The sequence below is a fragment of the Gekko japonicus genome, unplaced genomic scaffold (assembly GCF_001447785.1).
Source record: "Gekko japonicus isolate JY-2015 unplaced genomic scaffold, Gekko_japonicus_V1.1 scaffold454, whole genome shotgun sequence".
NCBI lineage: Eukaryota > Metazoa > Chordata > Lepidosauria > Squamata > Gekkonidae > Gekko > Gekko japonicus.
The window spans coordinates 1,029,782-1,050,029 of record NW_015173687.1 but is presented as its reverse complement, the minus strand read 5'-3'; the positions used below and the strand labels follow the sequence as shown (position 1 = coordinate 1,050,029).

Below are 20,248 nucleotides of genomic sequence, written 5' to 3'. Positions count from 1 at the left end.
CGGTTCTAACTGTTGCTTCTTGACCCTTATACAGGTTTCTCAAGAGACATGTGAGGTGGTCTGGTACTCCCATCTCTTTAAGGACCTGCCATAGTTTGTTGTGAACCACACAGTCAAAGGCTTTAGCATAGTCAATAAAGCAGAAGTAGATGTTTTTCTGGTACTCTCTTGCTTTCTCCATAATCCAGCATATTATCCCTGCTGAGGGATATGTCCTCAAATGCCTCCCTCCATCGGCCCCACTCCAGAATCTCCAGATATTTCCCAATCCAGTGTGGAGTGTTAATTCGCTAGGCAATTTGACTTCAGGGGGAGGGAGGAAGGCCTGACTGTACATACAGCAATCACTTGGTCCTTGAGGATGGGCTCATAACAGACACTGAATTGGCCCTTAAGGAAGGTCTAAATGTTACACACTGTGTAAGTGTCTCTAACTGTGGTGGTTCTTAACATGCTTAAAGCACCGGTTGAGGAGTGCATGTGCTAGACACTCTGAGCTTCTACTTACCAATGCTTGTGCAAGTCATCCTCGATTTTGTTGGGCCATAATTTTTTTTGCCACGAGTGAGGTTCAGTCCTGGGGGCAATTCTGTGTCTAGCATTCGCTCCACATTTTCTCAACTGGGAGGAAGAAAAAGTGCAGCTCAAAACCACATTCCAATACCTCAGTGCAATGCTGTACTGACTGCAAAGTCACCCCTGAACGGCCATACATCTATGCAGAAAGTACCATAAAATCCAATTATCAAAGAAAGCGAAAGCGGCATGGAATGTGGAGGGTACCATAAAATCTGATGATCAAAGGAAGTGAAAGCAGCATGCAATGCAGAGGGGTATTTCTGTTCCAATGTGGGTTTCGTAAAAGAACGGAGGGGAAAGCCAATGCAGAATCAGTCGTGGTCTGCTTGAAGTAGCCACATAGCGGAGAGCAGCAAACCGGGCCCGGCTTCTCAGCGTGTGGGAACAGTGCAGAAGCTGGGGGGACGGGGCCTAGCTTTGGCTTCCTGGCCCCTGTTTTCTGAGGCAGCTTTTGTGTTGTGGTTTGCCTCGTTTGCATGCAATGCCTGGCCCCTGTCCAGACAGGCCTGGCCCAAGCCCGAGAGAAGCCGCTCCTTGCCAGAGGGGCTGGAGCAGGGGCTGGAGGGGAGGGGACGAAAGGAAGGTGGAGGGAGGCGGAGGAGACAGCAGCTCTGCCTCCCAAAATCTGCTCTTTTCCATGGCCTCCGTCAGGGGTTGCCATAGGAACAGCAGTGACAAAAGCAAGGGAGTCTCCAGGGCCTATGTGCAGAGGGACGGAGCAGAGGAGGAGTTTCAGAAAGTTTGAGCTGATCTGCTGCTGCTGCTGCTGGAAAAGTTGCTTGCGAGGGGAAGGGATGTTGGGAAGCCGAGCGCAGCTGGATCCATGGCGGTAGAGAGGCTGGGATCGCCCTGGTGGAGGCGGCGGAGAGGCTAGGCTGGACAGGTAGGGCCTTTCTTTCCAGGGGCTCCCTCCCTCTCCCCACTTTTCTGCGGGTCCCCGATTTTGTGTGTGTGTGTGCGCGCGCGCGCGCGCGGGCGGGCGTCCGGGAGTGCGTGCAAGCTTGTTGGAGCGCTTTCTTTTGCGAAAGACAATGTTGGCAGCTCGCCGGGGAGCCCTCGAGCCGCAGGGCCTGGCCTGGTTTCTCGCGCCTTCTTGTCACGCCGCGCAGGAGGGGACTCAGCGGGGTGCCCTGGCGACAGGAAGCAGGCGTGGGCCGGAGGGAGGCCGGGAGGGGCTTACGGGCGCCTCTATCTCCTCTGCGGCCTGAATCAAACTCGGGCTTGGTTTGCCGCTCGCTGGGAAGGGAAGGCTTTCTCAAGTCCGAAAAATATTGTTCTGAGTGTGCCGGAAATGCAAACTGTTCCCTCAAAGGAGAGCGGGGAGAGGCGCCAGCATTCTTTCAGCGAAAATCTACGGTATTGCATCCCCCCCATGAGGCATGTGCCAACAGCGCACGACAAATGGGTAATGAATATATATGGCGCTTTCACGCATGATAAATAATGCATGATTCGCTTTAGCTAAATAAATTCAATCCGCTTCAGCGACCCTTTGCAAGTGGATTTTGTCATTTCACACAGTAGAATCCAGTTGCAGAGTGCATGGAAGGAGGATTGAAAGTGCATTATTTAGGGTGTGTGAAAGCGCCCATAATACATGCACAGACAAAAAAGAATGATGCGCTTTCTTGCTTTGTTTAAACAGAATGGCTCAGGAAGCTGGCCAGGAAGGGCCTGTTGCATTGTAGACACCAGCATACATCCCTAAACAATGGGTACAGTTATGGGAGAGCATTGAGAAGTGAGATGTATTTCCCTCTCCCCCAGGTTTTGGAAAGGGTGACATGAATAACACTGTTTCTCTGCCTATCTTTTGGGAAATGCTGCCACCTTGAAACAGATGGTGGGGATAATGACAGGGGCTGGTGCTTTCTGAATTTTATTGGGAAGGGAACCACGACCTTTCACATCAGCATTGGTACCTGAGGCAGGAAACCAAGGTGGCATCCCTCATAGCAGTAAAAATAATCAGTTAAAGGACTGACAGTTCCACACCCTTAATGGTATCCACCTTCGGTCTCAGCAAAAAAGGTGGGCTATAAAGGTCACACGGGCAGGAAACTGCGGGGGAAGCGTGGCTGTTTGCCCCGGGGCAAACTAACACACAGTTAAGCGATCAGACCTTCTGTGGAGGTACCGTGGAGCTTCCGTGGGTAGGGAGAGGTGCCCATCACAACACACGCCTGCGCACAGCGCGCGGTGCGGCAAACTGGTTTTCTTTTTTTGTGTACACTACAAATGCGCATGCTCCGTTGGGTGCGTGTGCGCATCCACGGAGACTTGGGGAAAAAACAACCCTTTTCCGCAAGGGGACATGGGTGGGCGCCGGATGCCACCGGAAACGCGATCAGACGCACGCCCTTGCCCTGCAGTTTCCGGAAACTAGTACCTCCGATGTACTAGTTTTTTGCTGCGCGTTTTCGGCAGGAAGCCTCGGTTGTGCCATGGAAGCGCTACGCTTCCCAGATGTGCTGGTGAGATCACGCCCGGAAACTCCGCCTGTCTTCCGTATCTCTTGCGTGGCTAATGTTGCGTGTGACCGCAGCCAAATAACTCCAAAATCTGCAGGCCGCCTTGGCTTGCCTTACGGTAGGGCTGAACTTGAGAGATGGAATCATATGGATTAGGAGGCAGTGCCTAACCATCTTCTTGCTTCACTGTATGCCCTGCATATAATTGTGCTATGGCCCCGGTCACACGGGCAGGAAGCTGCGGGGGAGAAGCGTGGCTGTTTGCCCTGGGGCAAACTACTGCGCTGTTACGTGATCAGACCTCCCGTGGAGGTTCTGTGGAGGTACCGTGGAGGTTCCATGGCAAGGGAGAGGTGCTGATCACAGGACAAGCCGGCGCGCAACGAAGAAGCGCGCGCCGCGGCAAACTGTTTTTTTTGTGTGTACACGACAAATGCGCATGCTCCGTTGGGTGCGTGTGCGCATCCACAGAGACTTGGACAAAAAAACCCACCTTATTTGCAAGGAGACATGGGCGGGCGCCGGATGCCACCGGAAACGCAATCAGACGCCCGCCCTTGTCCCACAGTTTCTGGAAACTAGTACCTCCGAGGTACTAGTTTTTTGCCACGCAGTTTCGGCTGGAAGCCTCGGTTGAGCCACGGGAGTGCTACGCTTCCCAGCTGTGCTGGTGAGATCGCGCCCGGAAGCTCCGCCTGTTTTCCATCTCACTTGTGTGCCTTCTGTTCCGTGTGACCGCAGCCTATAACAGTTTTCTCACCCTTGGCTTATGTGTTTATGTAATTAAGATTCTGTTACTTCCCACAATTAGAAAAAACACCTTTAGACATTCATCTGCTATTTTGACATATTGCTTTACAACTGTTGACCTTATAACCTTAACTTGTTTAGTTTTTCACTTTGCATAACTTAAACATCATCGTGTTACATGTTAATTTGCTGTTAAATCCCTGTCTACAGGGATTTTAAAAAGTGTGCTTTGCACATGAAAGCTCATACCTTGAATAAACGTTTGTTGGTCTTAATGGTGCCACTGGACTCTAAATTTGTTCTTATGTGTTTGTTATTAGTGTGTCTTACTATCTGGACACTAGAGACCACAAATTTTGCCAGTCTTTATCCTGTTTAGCAATCTTGAACCATCCAGGTAGATGGCCAACTAGTTAGCTGTGCATGGTAGCTCGGCAGTGCAGAGCCAGAGCTCTTTACCAAAGTATAGACTGTAAATATTGCTGAAATTATGTCCCCCCCCCAAGTCTGTGCTCTGATCCCCAACATTCCTCATTTCATTGTGCTTGCATGTTAGTTTCACTCAGGGCTATTTTGGGGCAGGAACGCACAGGAATGGAGTTCCGGCTGGCTCCCAAGTTGGCCACACCCAGCAGGAACTCATTAGCATAATAGGCCACACCCAGCAGCAGGAACTCATTAGGATTGGCTACATTAGGGGTGTGTGGCCTAACATGCAAAGGAGTTCCTGCTACAAAAAAGCCCTGGGTTTTGACCACAAACAAGGTAAATAGAATAAGAAGCAAAAGGTGGGTGTGGCTGGATGACCACACTTCTGGTAACATGGGGGTGCGGCCTAATGTGCTAATGAGCTGTGCTGTCAGGGGTGTGACCTAAGATGCTAATGAGTTTCTGCTGTTGGGTGTGGCCTATTATACTAATGAGTTCCTGCTGGGCTTTTTCTACAAAAAGAGCCCTGGCTGTTCCCGCAGTCAAATATGGAGCATGATGCAGGCACTAAATATTGGGCTGCTTGAGGAAAGGAGGCGGGGGGGGGGGAACTGGTGGCTTAGATGTTTTCAGCTTCAGGTTCAACTCCATGGAGCTGGATCCCACTGCAGGGTCAACTTTGCCTAAGGCTGTGTGAGAGAAAGTGTGCAATTATATATAAATGTACAAGAATTTTATTACTGTTATTGTTTTATTCTGTCCTTCCTCCAAAGAGCTCAGAATGGAAAATGTTGTTTCTTCATGGTGTTTTTAAACTCACAACAACTTTGTAAATTGGTTAGGCCATGAGATTGAGAGATCACCGAGAGGGGGCAGGGCTAGGGAATAGAAAAAGTGGCAAGGAAGGGGACTTAAAGGACAGCTAGTGGATGCATGAAATGCAGAGTCACCTATTTTCTGCTTTTTTGGGGGGGGAGGTCAGTATTTTGTGAATTTTATTTCATTATGACAGCTCCCCACTTGAATGTGTTGTGTGTTGAGAATGTCATGTATTGACAGTGAATGTTGACAGTGGCCCAGGGCCGGATGACTATCCAGACAGACTGCAAAAAATGGGGAAGAAGGCAGGAGTTGGTCAGGAGGATCTCATCATCTAACAAAAGGCATTGGAGATGGGAGCAGAAGGCTGACAGATGCTGCAGGGCCTCAGCAATGCATTTCCTCCTCTCTGTGGAGAACTCATCTTGGAGGAGGGTCCAAGGAATGTTGTGCATTTGCCTGGCACCAAAAGGGTGGACCATGGGTGCTTTCCATCCAAGGTCGAAGCCAGCTGTGTTGGCTCCTTCCTTCTCTCCCATCCTACCACCTCCTTTTCAGCATAGATGGCTCTCCAGGCCAAGGAGAAGTTTCTGTTCCTCCAATGACTGTAACAGGATTTTTTTCTTAAAGTATGGATGCTGCCAGCTGAAAGCAATTAGCAACTGGATCCGCCCCGGGCCCCCGGCAAGGAGAGTTTAACGCTTTCCTGTCTCTCCATCAGATCACGGACATGGGCTTTGGTCTCTTTTGCTGTCACCTTGATCTCTGTGCTTGAGAAGAGGGGGGAGGTTTGGAGTGGAGAGTCATATACAGATGATGATACTGCAAAGGGCTCACATCACCATTGCAGTAAGACGTGTGCATTTCGGAAGGAGAGAGAGAAACTAGCTAGCTAGATTTTCACCAATATACACTGTTTTTTAAAATCGCCATAGACTGGAATCAAGTGGATCCACAGTGTGTAAACAGATACTCTGAGGGACTCCCCATCTGTATATGCTCCAGCCATTCATTTTTACCAAGGATGGCCCCTATTTTGGGGGTGACGCCAAAGGGAATGACAGAAAATGGCTATAAGAATGCACTGATTTTCTGTAGGATAATTGGGAAAGCATAGAGCAAAGTCTGTTCATTCCTATAGTCATTCCCAGTAGTCATTGTTGTGTCTGTTATGTGCCATGAATGTTATGTGCCATGAAGCTGCTTCCAACTTATGGCAACCCTATGAATTAATGATCTCCAAAACATCCTATCCTTAGCAGGCTTGCTCAGATCTTCCAGATTGTAATTTTAAGGCCGTGGCTTCCTTTATTAAGTCAACCATCTCTCGTGTTGGGTCTTCCTCTTTTCTTATTGGTTTCAACTTTTCCTAGCATTGTCTTTTCCAGTGAGTCATGTCTTCTCATGATTTGACCGAAGTACGGTAGCCTTTGTTTTGTCATTTTAGCTTCTAGGGAGAATCTAGATCCCTTGATCTAGAACCCACTTATTTGTCTTTTAGGCAGTCTGTGGTATCCATAAAACTCATTCAGCACCACATTTCAAATGAATTCGTTTTCTTCTTGGCAGCTTTGTTCACTGTCGAACTTTCCCATCCATACATAGTAATGGGGAATGTCATGGTATGAATTATATTGATTTTGGTCTCCAGCAACACTTCCTTAAATATTGTTAGTTGTCTATTTTAGTGTCACCTTTTTTCACTAGTACTTATTGTACAAACTGTGGTCCCAATTGTTTTCTTAGGTGCCTTGTTAAAATATTGTTGGTATGAATTAACCACCTCCCCGGCCAAGCTGCTGTTCCCAAGAAAAATGTCCTGGGTGTACTGATTTGTCAACCTTTCTGTGTTTTCTCCAGTTTGACCCAAAATTTTGTGAATCAGCTAATAATTTCTGGACTTATGACAGCCAATTTTTAAAAAACGTATGAAGCTACACAGACTCACCTAACCTGGAAATCTCTCAAAGCCAATTATCTTTCTATCTGTCTCTTTCAGACATTTGAATGGCAGCGACTGACCACCAGGGAGCACCGCCCGACTGACCCACGGGCTTCCCATGTCTCCAAGGATGCTGTGTTTGCCAGTCCTACTGCTGTTTGGCCTCTCCTGTTGCTCCAGCTCAGAAGTGAACCCTGGTAGGAGGCTACTAGTGCAGTGTTAAATTGTTAGGTAGACTCCCACCCTGGCTTTATGCCCTAGTGCCAAGGGCTTTTAAAATGTATATATTGGTCCTTGTAACCACCTGCTTCCCTGTTCCAACTGCTGTGTTGGGGTTTTTTTACCCAATGTGTGCATGCTCAAAGAAAAAAAAATGGCTACCTTTTAAAAACAAAGATGGGTGCTTACAAGCAGCAGATATCCTTTTTCACTGGGCATGTGTAGGGCTATGAAGAAACATAGCACTGGTATGCAGAGAGATCTAAGCAGAGGCTTGGGTAGGGGGCTAATTGGAGAAGCCCAGCAGGCCTGGTGTAGCCTACAGACTACCTTTGGAGATACAAGAAGTTCTTGTTATTGATAAACAGCTAGGAGTGTTGAGTGCTAGGAAGATGTAACTGTGCTCCATTGCTGGAGATTTTCTTTGTGCTTGGTTTCCAGATTCTCTGGGTAACATTTTTATGTTATTATTTCTTTGACTTACTCTAGGATGTACTGTAGGGCAAGGGGGTTTTGCGGCACAAAATCTTGGGGGGGAAACAACACATCCAATCACAGCTCTTAAGTTAATAATGAATATTACTAGCAATTAGTAACTAAATTTTTTTTTGCTTAACTTGATTGGGTGCTTTGTCCTTGCACATGCCATTGGGGAGAGCAGGGTCTACCCTTTAATGTCACTGTCAGTGGAATATCTTTAGGGGTTGTGAGCAGAGCAATGTTAGGCAAATAAAATGACAATGCTTGTGTGCTCTTTTAGCTGTTTGTGTTCAGTGTCCCCTCTGTGGTGCTAAACACCCTTTATGGGCTGTTCACACCATAAAGTGCAAAGCTGTTCACACCATAAAGTGCAAAGTGTACATAGCATGGGCTAGAGAGATATGGTCCCATGCTGTGTGTCCTGTCATCTTACCTATGAGTCTCTTGGCTGAGTTTATACAGGTCATGGGTGGGAGCTTTGATTGGATGCTCTGGGGGCATGTGATTGGCTGCTGGGGAGGGATGTGATTACCTACAGGCTTGATTGGCATCCCAAGCTGCACGGGTGTGGCTGTAAAATGAACAGCAGAGGCAAATAAAAGTGTTAAATACCAACAGATCAGAGCAGCAAATTTCAGACCAAACTGCAATAGGGTAAGAGCATGGAAGCATATCCTCTAACAGAACGATAGCATTTAAAAAAACAAACATAACCGTAAGCTTAGGAGCAGAAAAATATTGTTTAAAATGAAGAGCAGAGAGAGAGGTAAAAATAATTCACACTGAAATTCCAAGAGGTGTTAAAAGGGTGGTCAACAGTCAACAAATTCAGCTAAAAGATGGTGTGTAAATTAAAGGGTAGATGTTAACAAAAGTCAGGTGGACTCTGAAAACTTAGTGAGCTCAGGGCCAGCAAGATAGCTGCGAGGAAGCTGTTCTGTTATGATTCCTCAGTGGGGAAACAGTGGCTCCTCAAGGCAGTTTCAGACTGAACAAATGGCATGGCAGGAGACTTAAGCCCTTCTCCTCACATAGAATCATAGAGTGGGAAGGGACCTCCAGGGTCATCTAGTCCAACCCCCTACACAGTGCAGGAAACTCACAAGTACCTCCCCACACACACACACAGTGACCCTTTCTCCGTGCCCAGAAGATGGCAAAAATAATAATAATAACCTCTCCAGGATCCCCAGCCAAACTGGCCTGGAGAAATATTGCTTTGTGACCCCAAAGTGGCAACTGGCATTTCCCTGGGCATGTAAGAAAGAGCCACAAGAACTAGGCTGTGGTACTCATCCCTATCAGGCCTGTGCATGCTGCGGGAGCATGGAATGCCCTGATGACATCTGTTGACCTGACTCAGGGACATTCCTGGGGAAAGTGTATCATGTAGTTAGGTTCTGAGTTTCCACCACCTGAAAAGCCATGCCTTTTTTGGTCATGTCCCCAGAAGGGGTGGCACCCCAAAATATTGGGTGGCTTTTACCGGGCATGTGTCTTGGGAGGAGGTGTATTTATTTTACAAGATACTGAGATCCCACTCTCTTAGCATTTTTGCTCCCAAGGTGGCTTGCAACAGCAGCCATTAGAACAATACTCATTCCAAACTTTTAAGAAGCAATTAGTAAAGCAACCAGCTATAGAACCATAGGTCTAAGAATAATTAATCAGGCAGGACATATGGAGAACCTAAGAGATTGGCTAACCATGTGGCTTGGGATGCAGAGGCTGGGGAACAGGGCAAGACCATCTCCTTTATGCCCTGCTTGTGGGATTCCCAGAAGCATCCAGCCTCTGTTGGAAGCATGATGTTGAACAAGATGGGTCATTAGTCTGATTCAGCAGAGCAGTTGTTTGGTCCATGTGGCTTAGGCCAAGAACCTGTTTATTTACAAGCTAAATGCGTGTATTTGTATGGGAGGGGAGGGGGACAGCAAATCAGATTCGGGAAGTACTGGTCCCAGAAATAACATCAAACCAGTTCTGAGAACAGGAAGGATGAAAACTGTACCTGGGGAATACATAATGGGATGTGTTTGTGTGTTTCTCATCAGTGATTTGTGTAATTGGCCAGCTGTCTGTATGCTGATGTAAATATTGTGTTGTCCCTCCTTTCCCCAGCAATATGCCGATACCCTTTGGGGATGCATGAAGGGACAATCCGAGATGAGGATATCACAGCTTCCAGCCAGTGGTATGACTCTACAGGACCACAGTATGCACGGTAAGCAGGGATTTAGATCCAAAAACCAGTGTTACCTCTGTGGTGCTAAATACCCGTTATGGGCCATTTACGCCATAAAATGCAAAGCACCAGTACAGCTTAGGATGCCAATCAAGTCTGCAGCCAATCACATGCCCAGAGCATTCAATCAAAGCCATGTCCTGTATAAACCTAGGCAAGAGACCCATAGGTAAGATGACAGGACACACAGCATGGGACCATATCTTTAGATTGGATTTAGAACTAATTTCTGCTGATGGAAAGCGAAACAGGACCTTCTGGCTTCCCCTATCCTGCTAAAATGGCTGAAATTTCCCCCAAATTGCTGCTTCTGAGGAACAGAGTGGCCCTCAGTGAAGTCAGAGTTCTGAAGTTGAGGGGCAAAGGCAGGGATTGGCAAAAATGAACCCCTATCTGTCACTACGTCTGACCCCTTTCCCTAGACCTAGAAATCCTGCTTCCAATTGGCGTTAAAGTGGAGCCAGTAGCTGCCTCTCTCCATTTGGAGTACTTACGCTTCATTTCAGAATAAGGGACTGCCCAAACTGTTTCAGTTTGTGACATCAGTTTCCGTTTGAAGAACAAACGCTTCTTTTTGATGTGACCCTGAAACAAATTCCATTTTGCTATGAGCAGGAACTTGTCAGGGGGTTTAGAAGGGATAACTTGCGAAAGTTATTATGGATTTAAGGAAAGCCTTCATTAAGCAAGTGAAAGCTTCTGAACTTGCAAGGGGATTGTGGGCATTTCTGATAGTTCTGGAGATGTCACTTTTCTGAAATTCCACAAGAAAAAAATGGTGGCTCCCCTTAGTAAGAAAGTCTGACTATAATCCTGCTTAGGAACAGGCAATACCATGCATGATGGACCAGTTTTGTGGCTTAGTATAAGGAAGATGGATATGTTCACTAAATAGTCTTTATAAAGTTCTGCATTCAGTGAGCTTTTGTGTTTTCTTCTCTGCTTCCTTCTGCATCTGGTCTTTGGGATGTCAGTTTTTATCTCTCTCTCTCTCTCTCTGTAATCACACTCAGGTTGTTGAGGGAGGAAGGTGATGGGGCCTGGTGCCCTGCTGGACTCCTGCAACCAGAGGACGTGCAGTTTCTCCAAATAGATCTGCATAAACTCTACTTCATCACGCTAGTGGGAACGCAGGGGCGGCATGCACGAGCCACTGGGAAGGAATTTGCCCGTGCTTACCGAATTGACTACAGCCGCAACGGGGAGCACTGGCTGTCTTGGAAGGACCGTCAGAACAGGCAGGTGGGTGAGAAATGACTGGAACGTATTTGAAGAATATGTTTGCTTTGCAAATGAGGCTACAAAAGTTACTCATTTGCATGACAGTTTTAGCAGCCTGCCTGTCTGCCGTGTACTCACGCAAGTAGTTTCTGGCATATCAACAGCCTGAAAGTAGAAAGGAATGAACTTTTCAAGTCCTCCTCCCCATTACCTTCTGTGCCAGCTCATCTGGAGGTGATCATCCAACTTGCTGTAGGCGAAGGCAAGTGGTTATTTTCAAGTCTGCATTGCATCTTCTGTAATAGTAGGATAGAGGTTAAGGTTAGATCCATCACTTGTGCTTCTGAAGGGTTTAATCAGACCTGTTTGTTTGATTGATTATCAGGGATGATGAGGAACAGGGGCAGAGTAGCAGCATAAGGCTTTTCAGTGGTTTGTGAGTACCACACCAAGGTTTAATTTTTTAATGTTTCAAAAGAATTTTGAACAAGAGAGAGGCTGCTTTACCTTGGCTCACCACAGGTGTTCTGTCACCTGGGAAGGAAGCCCTCTTCCTTGATCCCAAAGCAGGCTGCCATTACACGAGGGAAAGGTAATGTTCAGAGGTAAAGACAATATCTGTTTCTTTAAAGGAAGGGTACAGCTGTCTGATATTTGTTGTTTTCCTTTGGAAATTGGGAGAACAGAGGTGAGGAGAAGATGCCCTAAAGTAATCTCTTGATAGGTCTACCTTTGAAAAAATTGGGAGAACAGAGGTGAGGAGAAGATTTGAGTAGGTGCCCTAAAGTAATCTCTAGATAGGTCCACCTTTGAAGTGTTGGTCCTTGCAGAACTGACTGTTGTCAGAAATCTTTGGGATCGGGGATCAGCTAATGACAAGGCTGTTGGGGCCCTGGGGGAATGTCCTAAGAAGACACACAGCCGTTCTGGTCAACTAGATTCAAGTCCAGTAGCTGTATTCTACCAGCTGTACAGGTCTTATATCTTTATTAACCGCTGAGAAATCTTGACGGGGGGAGATCTAGCAGTGTCTTATCTGTTCTAGGTGATTCAAGGTAACGTTGACACTTATGACGTTGTCCTGAAAGATTTGCGTCCACCTGTCATCGCCCGCTACATCCGAGTGATCCCGGTGACTGAGCAGCCCATGACTGTCTGCATGCGAGTGGAACTCTATGGCTGTGTTTGGTTTGGTAAGAGCTTATGGGGCAGCAGGGCTCCTTTCTTCTCTTTGGTACATAGCAGCTTGCTGGAGGAAGGAGCCGCTGGCACCACTGCTACAGATGGCCGGGGGGTGGTATTGCAGCTGATAGTTCAGCAGTGATCACATGGGGTCCTCAGGCTGAACAATTTGGGTACAGATTCATCTGTGGTCAAGTTCCTCAGTCTTCCTGACTGGCTTGAAAGCTGGCTTGCTTCCTGCCTTGACTGCCCATCTGGGTGGTCCAGGCTTGCATCTAAACCAGCAGTCTCCTGACACGGGCCTGGTGTCCATGGGTAGTGCAGGGACAGAAGAGATGGAGAGAAGAATCTGGCCCCATCCTTGGCTACTTCTAGCTCAAAGTGGATCATGTGGGCAGAGGAACTGGGATCTTCTTGCTGACACCCAAATCCCCTTTTCCAGATGGCCTGGAGTCCTACAGCATGCCGGAGGGAGGCGTGATCACAGCTCCGGGTCACCCCATTGTTTACCTGAATGATTCGACCTATGATGGTTACCAAGAACACAAGTAAGAGGAGGCTGGGGAGGAGGGGAGAAGAGGCATCTCAGCTGACTTGTTAGGCCAAAACGGTACTTAGGTGGTGCCAGTTCCACTCAGATATTTAGATTACACACACACAGATTGCAGACAGTGTTCCCTTTAAGCTGAGTTAGCGTGAGCTATCTGTTTTTTAGCCTCCAGCTCACACATTTTTGTCTTAGCTCAGGAAGGATGGACCCAGAGCAAACTAATTTATGCAGAAGCCAAATTGCTGGCTCACAGCTTTAAATTATAAATTATATTAGTATAGATCTATCATTCACTAGCACTTTATATATTGGACTGTTTTTAGAAGGTTCTATGACTGTTTCTAATTGTTTACAACTGTTGATACTGTTATCTATGTGTTTTATTTTGTGCAAGCCGCCCTGAGCCTGCTTCGGCAGGGAGGGCGGGGTATAAATCGAACAAACAAATAAATAAATAAATAATGCCAGTAGCTCACAAAGTAGAATTTTTGCTCACAAGACTCCACTGCTTAGAGGGAGCATTGATTGCAGACACAATATTTGCAGAGTAATAGGGCCAGTTTGGAAGTGCCCTCACCATATCCATACCATTTTCCTACCAGTATTAAGGTCTGAGGGGGAAAGTGTCAGAACCCACAGCTAACAACGAAGTACACGCATTCAGGAACGGTTATACTTTTATTGCAAAGCTATAGAGGCAGTAACACAGGCACTGTTAAGAATGGCGGCAACCAATAGAGCCTAATAGGATATAGGGTATTCGTAAGCAAACCCCCCCCCCCATGGCATGGGCCAATTAGGTACCCTCCCACGCACGGGATAAGTTAGGAAAGCGTTAGGTGGCTAAAAGCTGGGAATGAGAAGTCTCTCACGGTACATAGGAGACCTCCAGACAATACAACCTCCTCCTGCACATCTGTAGAGATAAGCGTTTCAGCAAAGGCAGAACAGCAGGGATAGGAATGCAATAGAAATTAACAAGACACCGAATGAACTCCCCAACCCCCATGGCAGCATAGCTGACAAAAAGATTCTGCAAAGCGGGTGGGTTAGCGCTCTTGATGTTACTCAGGCTCTGGTCACACACACTAAGGCTTTGGTCACACTGGTGGCTTGGCACGATATGGTGCCGCCTCTAATTGTACCGGTTTAAAGTGTTGCGGGGCATATCATCCAGACAGCACACCCTGCTGTGGGTTACCCATGCAGACATCCCATGGTCAAGCATCCACATTACTGCAGCGCCTCAGCCACAGAGCACACTACCCAGAATTTTTCAAAATGCATGTGTGCTCATGTGCACACACGTGTGCATGCGCATGCACATGAACATATAGGCAAAAATTTTAAGAACCTCTCCGTAGTGGTGAGAACAGATCTGCAGGTTCAGACTGTTAAATCTGTTCTGTGCATGCTCCCCCACGTTCAAACATCCGGCCATGCACAATGAATGTGTGGGGAACCAAAAACACCACTTGTGATGTGGTGCCTTTTTAACCCAGCTCCCAGTTGTCCTATGACGGGATGAGTATGTGGGGGGAATGCCTGAGTGATGTGGCTGTGTGACTGAGCCCATTTGATCCGGAGGGGAGAGTTGGCTGCGTCGGGCCAAACTGCTCGTGTGATCACAGCCTAAATAATCCACTTGCAATCCATTTTCGATCCGCTTTCCAACTGGATTCTGCCAGTTCACACAGTAAAATCCAGTTGGAAAGTGCACTGAAAGTGGAATGAAAGTGCATTATTTAGTGTGTGTGACTGCAGCCTCAGACACCTTTGCTCTTCTAGTCCTCACAGCAGTTTTGCTACTGTTTTAGTTTTAGTTTTTTGTTTTTTCCATAAGGAGGATGCATGTATAAGTTAATGCAGCATTTGGGGGAAACATTCTTAAGAGGTGGGCTGCCCAACTGAAGTATGATACGAGGGGGAAGACTGAACCAGCATTTGATTTGTTGGCATGTACATCTGCCTTGCAAAGCTGGACAAAAATGAACCTTGTACTGTTGGTGAAGAATCCACCGTGATCTTTATTAAATGTCTTGTGTGCCTTATCCCTTAAAGGGCTAGAAACTTGCCTTTTCTTTTTGTGAAAAGGAAAAGGGCCTGGAATACCACGGGGGGGTGGGGGGTGGACTCGAATCTTTACCCTTAGACAGCAGTTCTCAGGCCTGGTACTCACATTTGGTAATCATGCAGTCACTGTGCACACTGTCTCTTGGCATGGCATAGTTACCCCTTGTGTGGTATATTGATTTGACATGGATCTCCTACTTTCTATTTCCTATGACAATTGTTTGTGGAAGGTGGGAGTGGCTCAGAGCATCATCCCATCGTGCAAATTGTAGTGTGGTGTCTGGGAACAGTGTGCCTGTCAGTAATGGGTGTTTATAGAACAACCTGGTGACACTGTGCCTCAATGGGAAATGTGATAGCTGAGCAGACCACTTGCCAGAACACGTGCGCTATCATTGGGACATAAAATGCCACACTTCCAAGCAAAACACCTCAGCGAAAAATTAGTTTTTTTTAAAAAAAACCTGCAGATGCACGACTATACTCAGAATCACACTGTGTGAAAGATACATACGCAGACCAGCCCTCTTGAGTAGTGCCATATTTTATTAAGTCACAGCTGATTTATGGCTACCCCCGTGGGGTTTTCAAGGCAAGAGACGTTCAGAGGTGGTTGGCCGTTGCCTGCCTCCACGTCGTGACTCTGGTCTTCCTTAGTGGTCTCCCTTCCAAATATTGACCAGGACTGACCTTGCTTAGCTTCCAAGATTTAACATGATCGGGTTAGCCTGGGCTATCCAGGTCAGGGTGTAGTGCTTCTGTTGCCTTGGGCATGTTATCGTGAGTACTGGGCCTCCATCGAATGATGCTTCTTGGCAGTATGTAACTGTTAAAAGTCTCTCCCCAGGCTTTTACACGGTGGTTTGGGCCAGCTGACGGATGGTGTTCTGGGCTTGGATGATTTTACAAAGAGCCACCAGTACCGTGTATGGCCAGGCTATGACTATGTTGGCTGGAGGAACGACAGTATTAGTGGTGGCACTGTGGAGATGGAGTTCCAGTTTGACCGGCAGAGGAACTTCACCTCCATGAAGGTAAAGCCCTTGCAGCCCTGCAGCCCTTGGTGGGTTTATTAAGTTGTAGGCTGCCTTTCTGCCCCTCCAGGCATTTGAGGCAGCTCACAAGAAACAGGAAACTGGCAGTGCAGTCTTAAATGGAGTCCGCACCCATTGAAGCTAATGGGCGTAGAAGGCAATAATTCTGTTTAGGATTGCACTTTAATGGTGCAGTCTGAAGAACACTTTCCTGGGAGTAAGGTCCATTGAATAGACCTGAGTAGACCCACTCAGGGTTGCTCTAAAAAACATCTACAGAGCAACTTGTGTGTGTGTGCGTGCATGCGTGTAAATTTTCTCTAGTTGTAATTTTTCAAAGTTGATTTTGTGATATTTGCTTTAATATAGATTATTATTTTGTAGTAGGTGCTTGTGTATAGATATAGAAATAAATCTCATGTTATTCAATGGGGCATACTCCCAAGAAAGTATCCTTAGGATTGCAGCCTTATGTACGAATCAACTAAAAAATTTTCTTATGTACAGCACAATTTTTTGTGATTTATTAGCATCAATATATGTGACTTTCTATATTCAATTTTATATACATATAGCAATTAAACAAGAATATTTGGGGTCATTCTGATTGGCCTTGTTGTTTTGGTGGCCTAATGTGCTAATGAGCTGTGCTGTCAGGGGTGTGGCCCAATACGCTAATGGGTTCCTGCTGTTGGGTGTGGCCTATTATGCTAATGAGTTCCTGCTGGTCTTTTTCTACAAAAAGAGCCCTGCATATAGCAATTAAACAAGAATATTTGGGGTCATTCTGATTGGCCTTGTTAAAAACGTATGCCATGGATTTTCACTGTTGTTTTAGGTTTGGTGTGGGCCAGTATGGCTGTCTACAACTTCCTTTTAAGTGGCGTTTATAACATTCTGCAGAGCAACACAAAAAATTATGAAACCAGTGATTTACACACAGAGAAATATCTTATAAATAAATTCATTGCCAGAGACTTGAATACATGGGACAGGCTCCATTCGTTGCCTAAAAGATGCCAAGGACGGGGCAAGGCAAATATTCCTTGGGAAGGAGTTGCACAAAATAGAACTGAGGATGGTTAGAACACCTGCATTGCATATAAAAGTTCCCCAGGTTGGTTCTCCAGGTCTCACGGCAGCATGTGTTGGTGAAGACTCTCTCCAAGACCCTGGAGAACTGTTGCCAATCAAAATAGGCAACACTGGGTAAGAAGAACCACGGTCTGACTCAGTCTAAGGTGGCTGTGTTCAGGTCTAGGGAGGAGACTGCGGTTGGGGCAAGGCAGCTGCTTTGCATGCTGAGTGTTCCAGATTCAGTCCCTAGAATCTCCAGCTGAAGGATTTGAGATAGGAGGTGTTGGGAAAGACATGGAGCCAGACCAGACTTTGAAAGTACTCCGTTATCCAAATCAGTTATCCCAGTTTTGATTTCATTCCTCACAAGGGAGAAAATGGACCTGTGAATCTTTATTTTTACATCATATTCTCTTTCCGCATGCAGTTTTTTCCCCCCTGTTAGCATTGGAAAGTGCATTAAAATTATTTCTGCACTTATGGCACTCATATAAGTAGAGTAAAAGAAATGAGAGATTCATTAATGACTTCAATGCAAATTAAGTGAACAAAATTCAATGATAGTATGTTGTTGTTGTTGTTGTTGTTGTTATTATATTTTTGAATCGCCCATCCCTGCTACTGCAGGGCTCTTGGTGATGTACAACAGTGGATAAAAACATAAAAACTCTACAATTAAAATACAGCAGTACCAATAAATAAGGTTAAACTCCAGATGGCAAACTAAAATCACTTCCCATTCCAGACTGCCCGGCTACCTCGTGGGCAGGGGAAGAAGAGGGACAACTGATCTGGAGAGCAAAAGAGGATGCCAGCTAGAGCGAAAACTGTTGCTGCGCTCAACCAGATGCCTGGCAGGCCATCTCTGCATTACAGGCCCTGCGGAATTGCATGAGATCCCTCAGGGCCCTGGTGGTATTTGGCATAGAGTTCCATCAGGTTGGGGCCAGGACTGAAAAAGCCTTGGCCCTGGTCGAGGACAGCCAGACATCTTTGGGGCTGGGGACCACCAACTGATTGCTGTCTGAAGAGCGTAATGCTCTCCCGGGGACATACCAGGGGAGACAGTCAGATGAAAAAAGAAACAAGTAGGGCTGGATTGGCTCATGCCTCAGAAGGAACTTTCTTGGCTTGGGAAGTTGCTGGCAATCAGAGGGGACAATGCTGAGCTAGATGGACCAATCGTCTGGCTTGTTATAAGGTAGATTCATGTATTTATAGGTGGGGTGCAACTACAGAAAAGGCCCAGGTTAACAATGGCTGATTTCTTATCCCTGCCTTTTCTGCAAGTGGACGAGCACAGAGAACAGCCACCGTATCTTTCTCCTTCCTCCTTTCCCCTTTCAGATCCACTGCAATAACATGTTTTCCAAGGGAGTAAAGATCTTCCAGCGGGTGGAGTGCTTATTCAAGCCGCGGTTGATTGCAGAGTGGGAGCCTGAACCTGTGGGTGTGGACACTGTCCTGGACGATAAAAATCCCAGTGCACGGTTTGTGACCGTCCCCCTCAACCAACGTGTGGGCAAAGCCATCCTCTGCCACTTCTACTTTGCCGACAGCTGGATGATGATCAGTGAAATCTCCTTCCAGTCAGGTGAGCAGGAGGAGGCAAATGCTCAGAGCCAGGGACTCAGGCAAGGATGTGATGGGGACCTTCCTCCATGAGGTGGTGATTTTGCTGTGGCTTTTGCATTGGCAGGGATCGAACGGTCTGATTACACCCGGCACTGAGAAATGGAAGAATGAAAAGTCCCCAGTAGAAGTTGATTAGGCAAAGGCAGAGCAGAGGTGCAGCAGGCAACCTTTTCTGTAGAGGATGGTTAAATGAAAAAGAGCCTATAATTAAATTTAGTTATCAAAGCATTCTGCAAGTTCATTTGCAGCACAGAGTGTAGAAATGGCAGCCACAGACCTTCCCGTTGGCAGCCCTTTGGAGACAGAGTGGTTAAGTGTGGTTAAGTGTGGATGACCTTGGGCAAGCCATAGTTCTCTGAGAGCTGTTCTCTCAAGAGCAGTCCTTGAAAGAGTTCCCTCAGCCCCTCCTACCTCACAGGGTGTCTGTTGTGGGGAGGGGAAGGGAAAGGAGTTTGTAAGCCGCTCTGAGACTCCAGATGAAGGGCGGGGTATAAATCCAATCTCCTCCTCCTCCTCTTCTTCTTCTTTGGGCTGGTCGTTTGCGAGGTCGTCCCAGCTGTGATTGGGTGACCCTGTCTTGCCAGCCTTGCCCTGGCTCCACTCGGTGCAGAATGTCCTGGCCACAAATGATGGGCTAACATTACCCCTTTTGTTTCTCTAGCAGACATGGATGCTGTCAGCCCCACTGTGGTTACGGTGGCTTTAAGCACAACAATGGAAGTGTTCTCTTCGGAGGAGCCCAATGTGACTGAGGGGACTTGGGGTAAGCATGGGACTCAGTGCCACAGCCAAATCATTATAAGCATGCACGCTGACAAAGGATCATTCCTTTTCAGACAGGCAAAATCATTTGTGGCTTCTCAATTTAGGAAAAAGATGGCAAAGGGTGGGGGGTGCATTCCAGTGGGGATAACTGTGTCAAATTACTGCATCAAAAACGAAGAGGCAACTTGTGGTAACCATAATGACTAACAGATATATTGTGGCAGAATACTGCAGTCATTCTGCTAGCCTTTAAGGTGCCACAAAGCTCCTCTTTGTTGGGTGGTGAAGATGTGAATGAATGAGCCTGTCACTCTGGTTTGACCTAAAGTAACATCCGATGGAACTCTCAAGTGCTCCTTCATCCAAAGGAATCTTGACAGTGCAGTTCTAAGCAGAGGGACACCCTTCTAAGTGTGTCGAACTCAATGGCCTTAGAAGGGTGGAACTCTGCTGTAGGACTGCACGGGAAATCCTGTAGCTCTGTCTTTGGAAGATCTCACTGCCTGGCTGCAAGATGTACGTCACAATATCTTTGCTTGTCCTTTAAGGGACCACCACGTTGTTTGCCACGAGCCCCTGGACTGCACCCAAAACTGAGGAATCGAGCACCTCCAGCTTGGTCGGCTGCCTCGTGGCCATCATCTTGGTGCTCCTTATCATCATCATCGCCATCCTGTGGAGGCAGTACGCCCAGAAGCGGCTGGAGACGGTAACGTGCGTCCCGCAGCATGCTGACTTACTTAGGAAACCTCAGGCTCCACCATCCCAAGCTCTGTC

The 20,248-nt window shown here is 47.0% G+C and overlaps 1 protein-coding gene across 1 annotated transcript in view; it reads left to right on the top strand.

The window, feature by feature from the left end:
- Positions 1-1,380: 1,380 nt before the first annotated feature.
- The window catches only part of LOC107120420 (discoidin domain-containing receptor 2-like), a 32,375-nt gene continuing 13,507 nt past the window's right edge, over positions 1,381-20,248 (top strand). Inside the window, exons 1-9 of the mRNA XM_015423118.1 lie at positions 1,381-1,462; positions 7,048-7,187; positions 9,811-9,913; positions 10,948-11,176; positions 12,201-12,348; positions 12,780-12,885; positions 15,808-15,994; positions 18,419-18,705; positions 20,045-20,180. Of these exons, the coding sequence (XP_015278604.1) occupies positions 7,109-7,187; positions 9,811-9,913; positions 10,948-11,176; positions 12,201-12,348; positions 12,780-12,885; positions 15,808-15,994; positions 18,419-18,705; positions 20,045-20,180 (1,275 nt within the window). The 5' untranslated portion in view covers positions 1,381-1,462; positions 7,048-7,108. The remainder of the gene's footprint in view (positions 1,463-7,047; positions 7,188-9,810; positions 9,914-10,947; positions 11,177-12,200; positions 12,349-12,779; positions 12,886-15,807; positions 15,995-18,418; positions 18,706-20,044; positions 20,181-20,248) is intronic.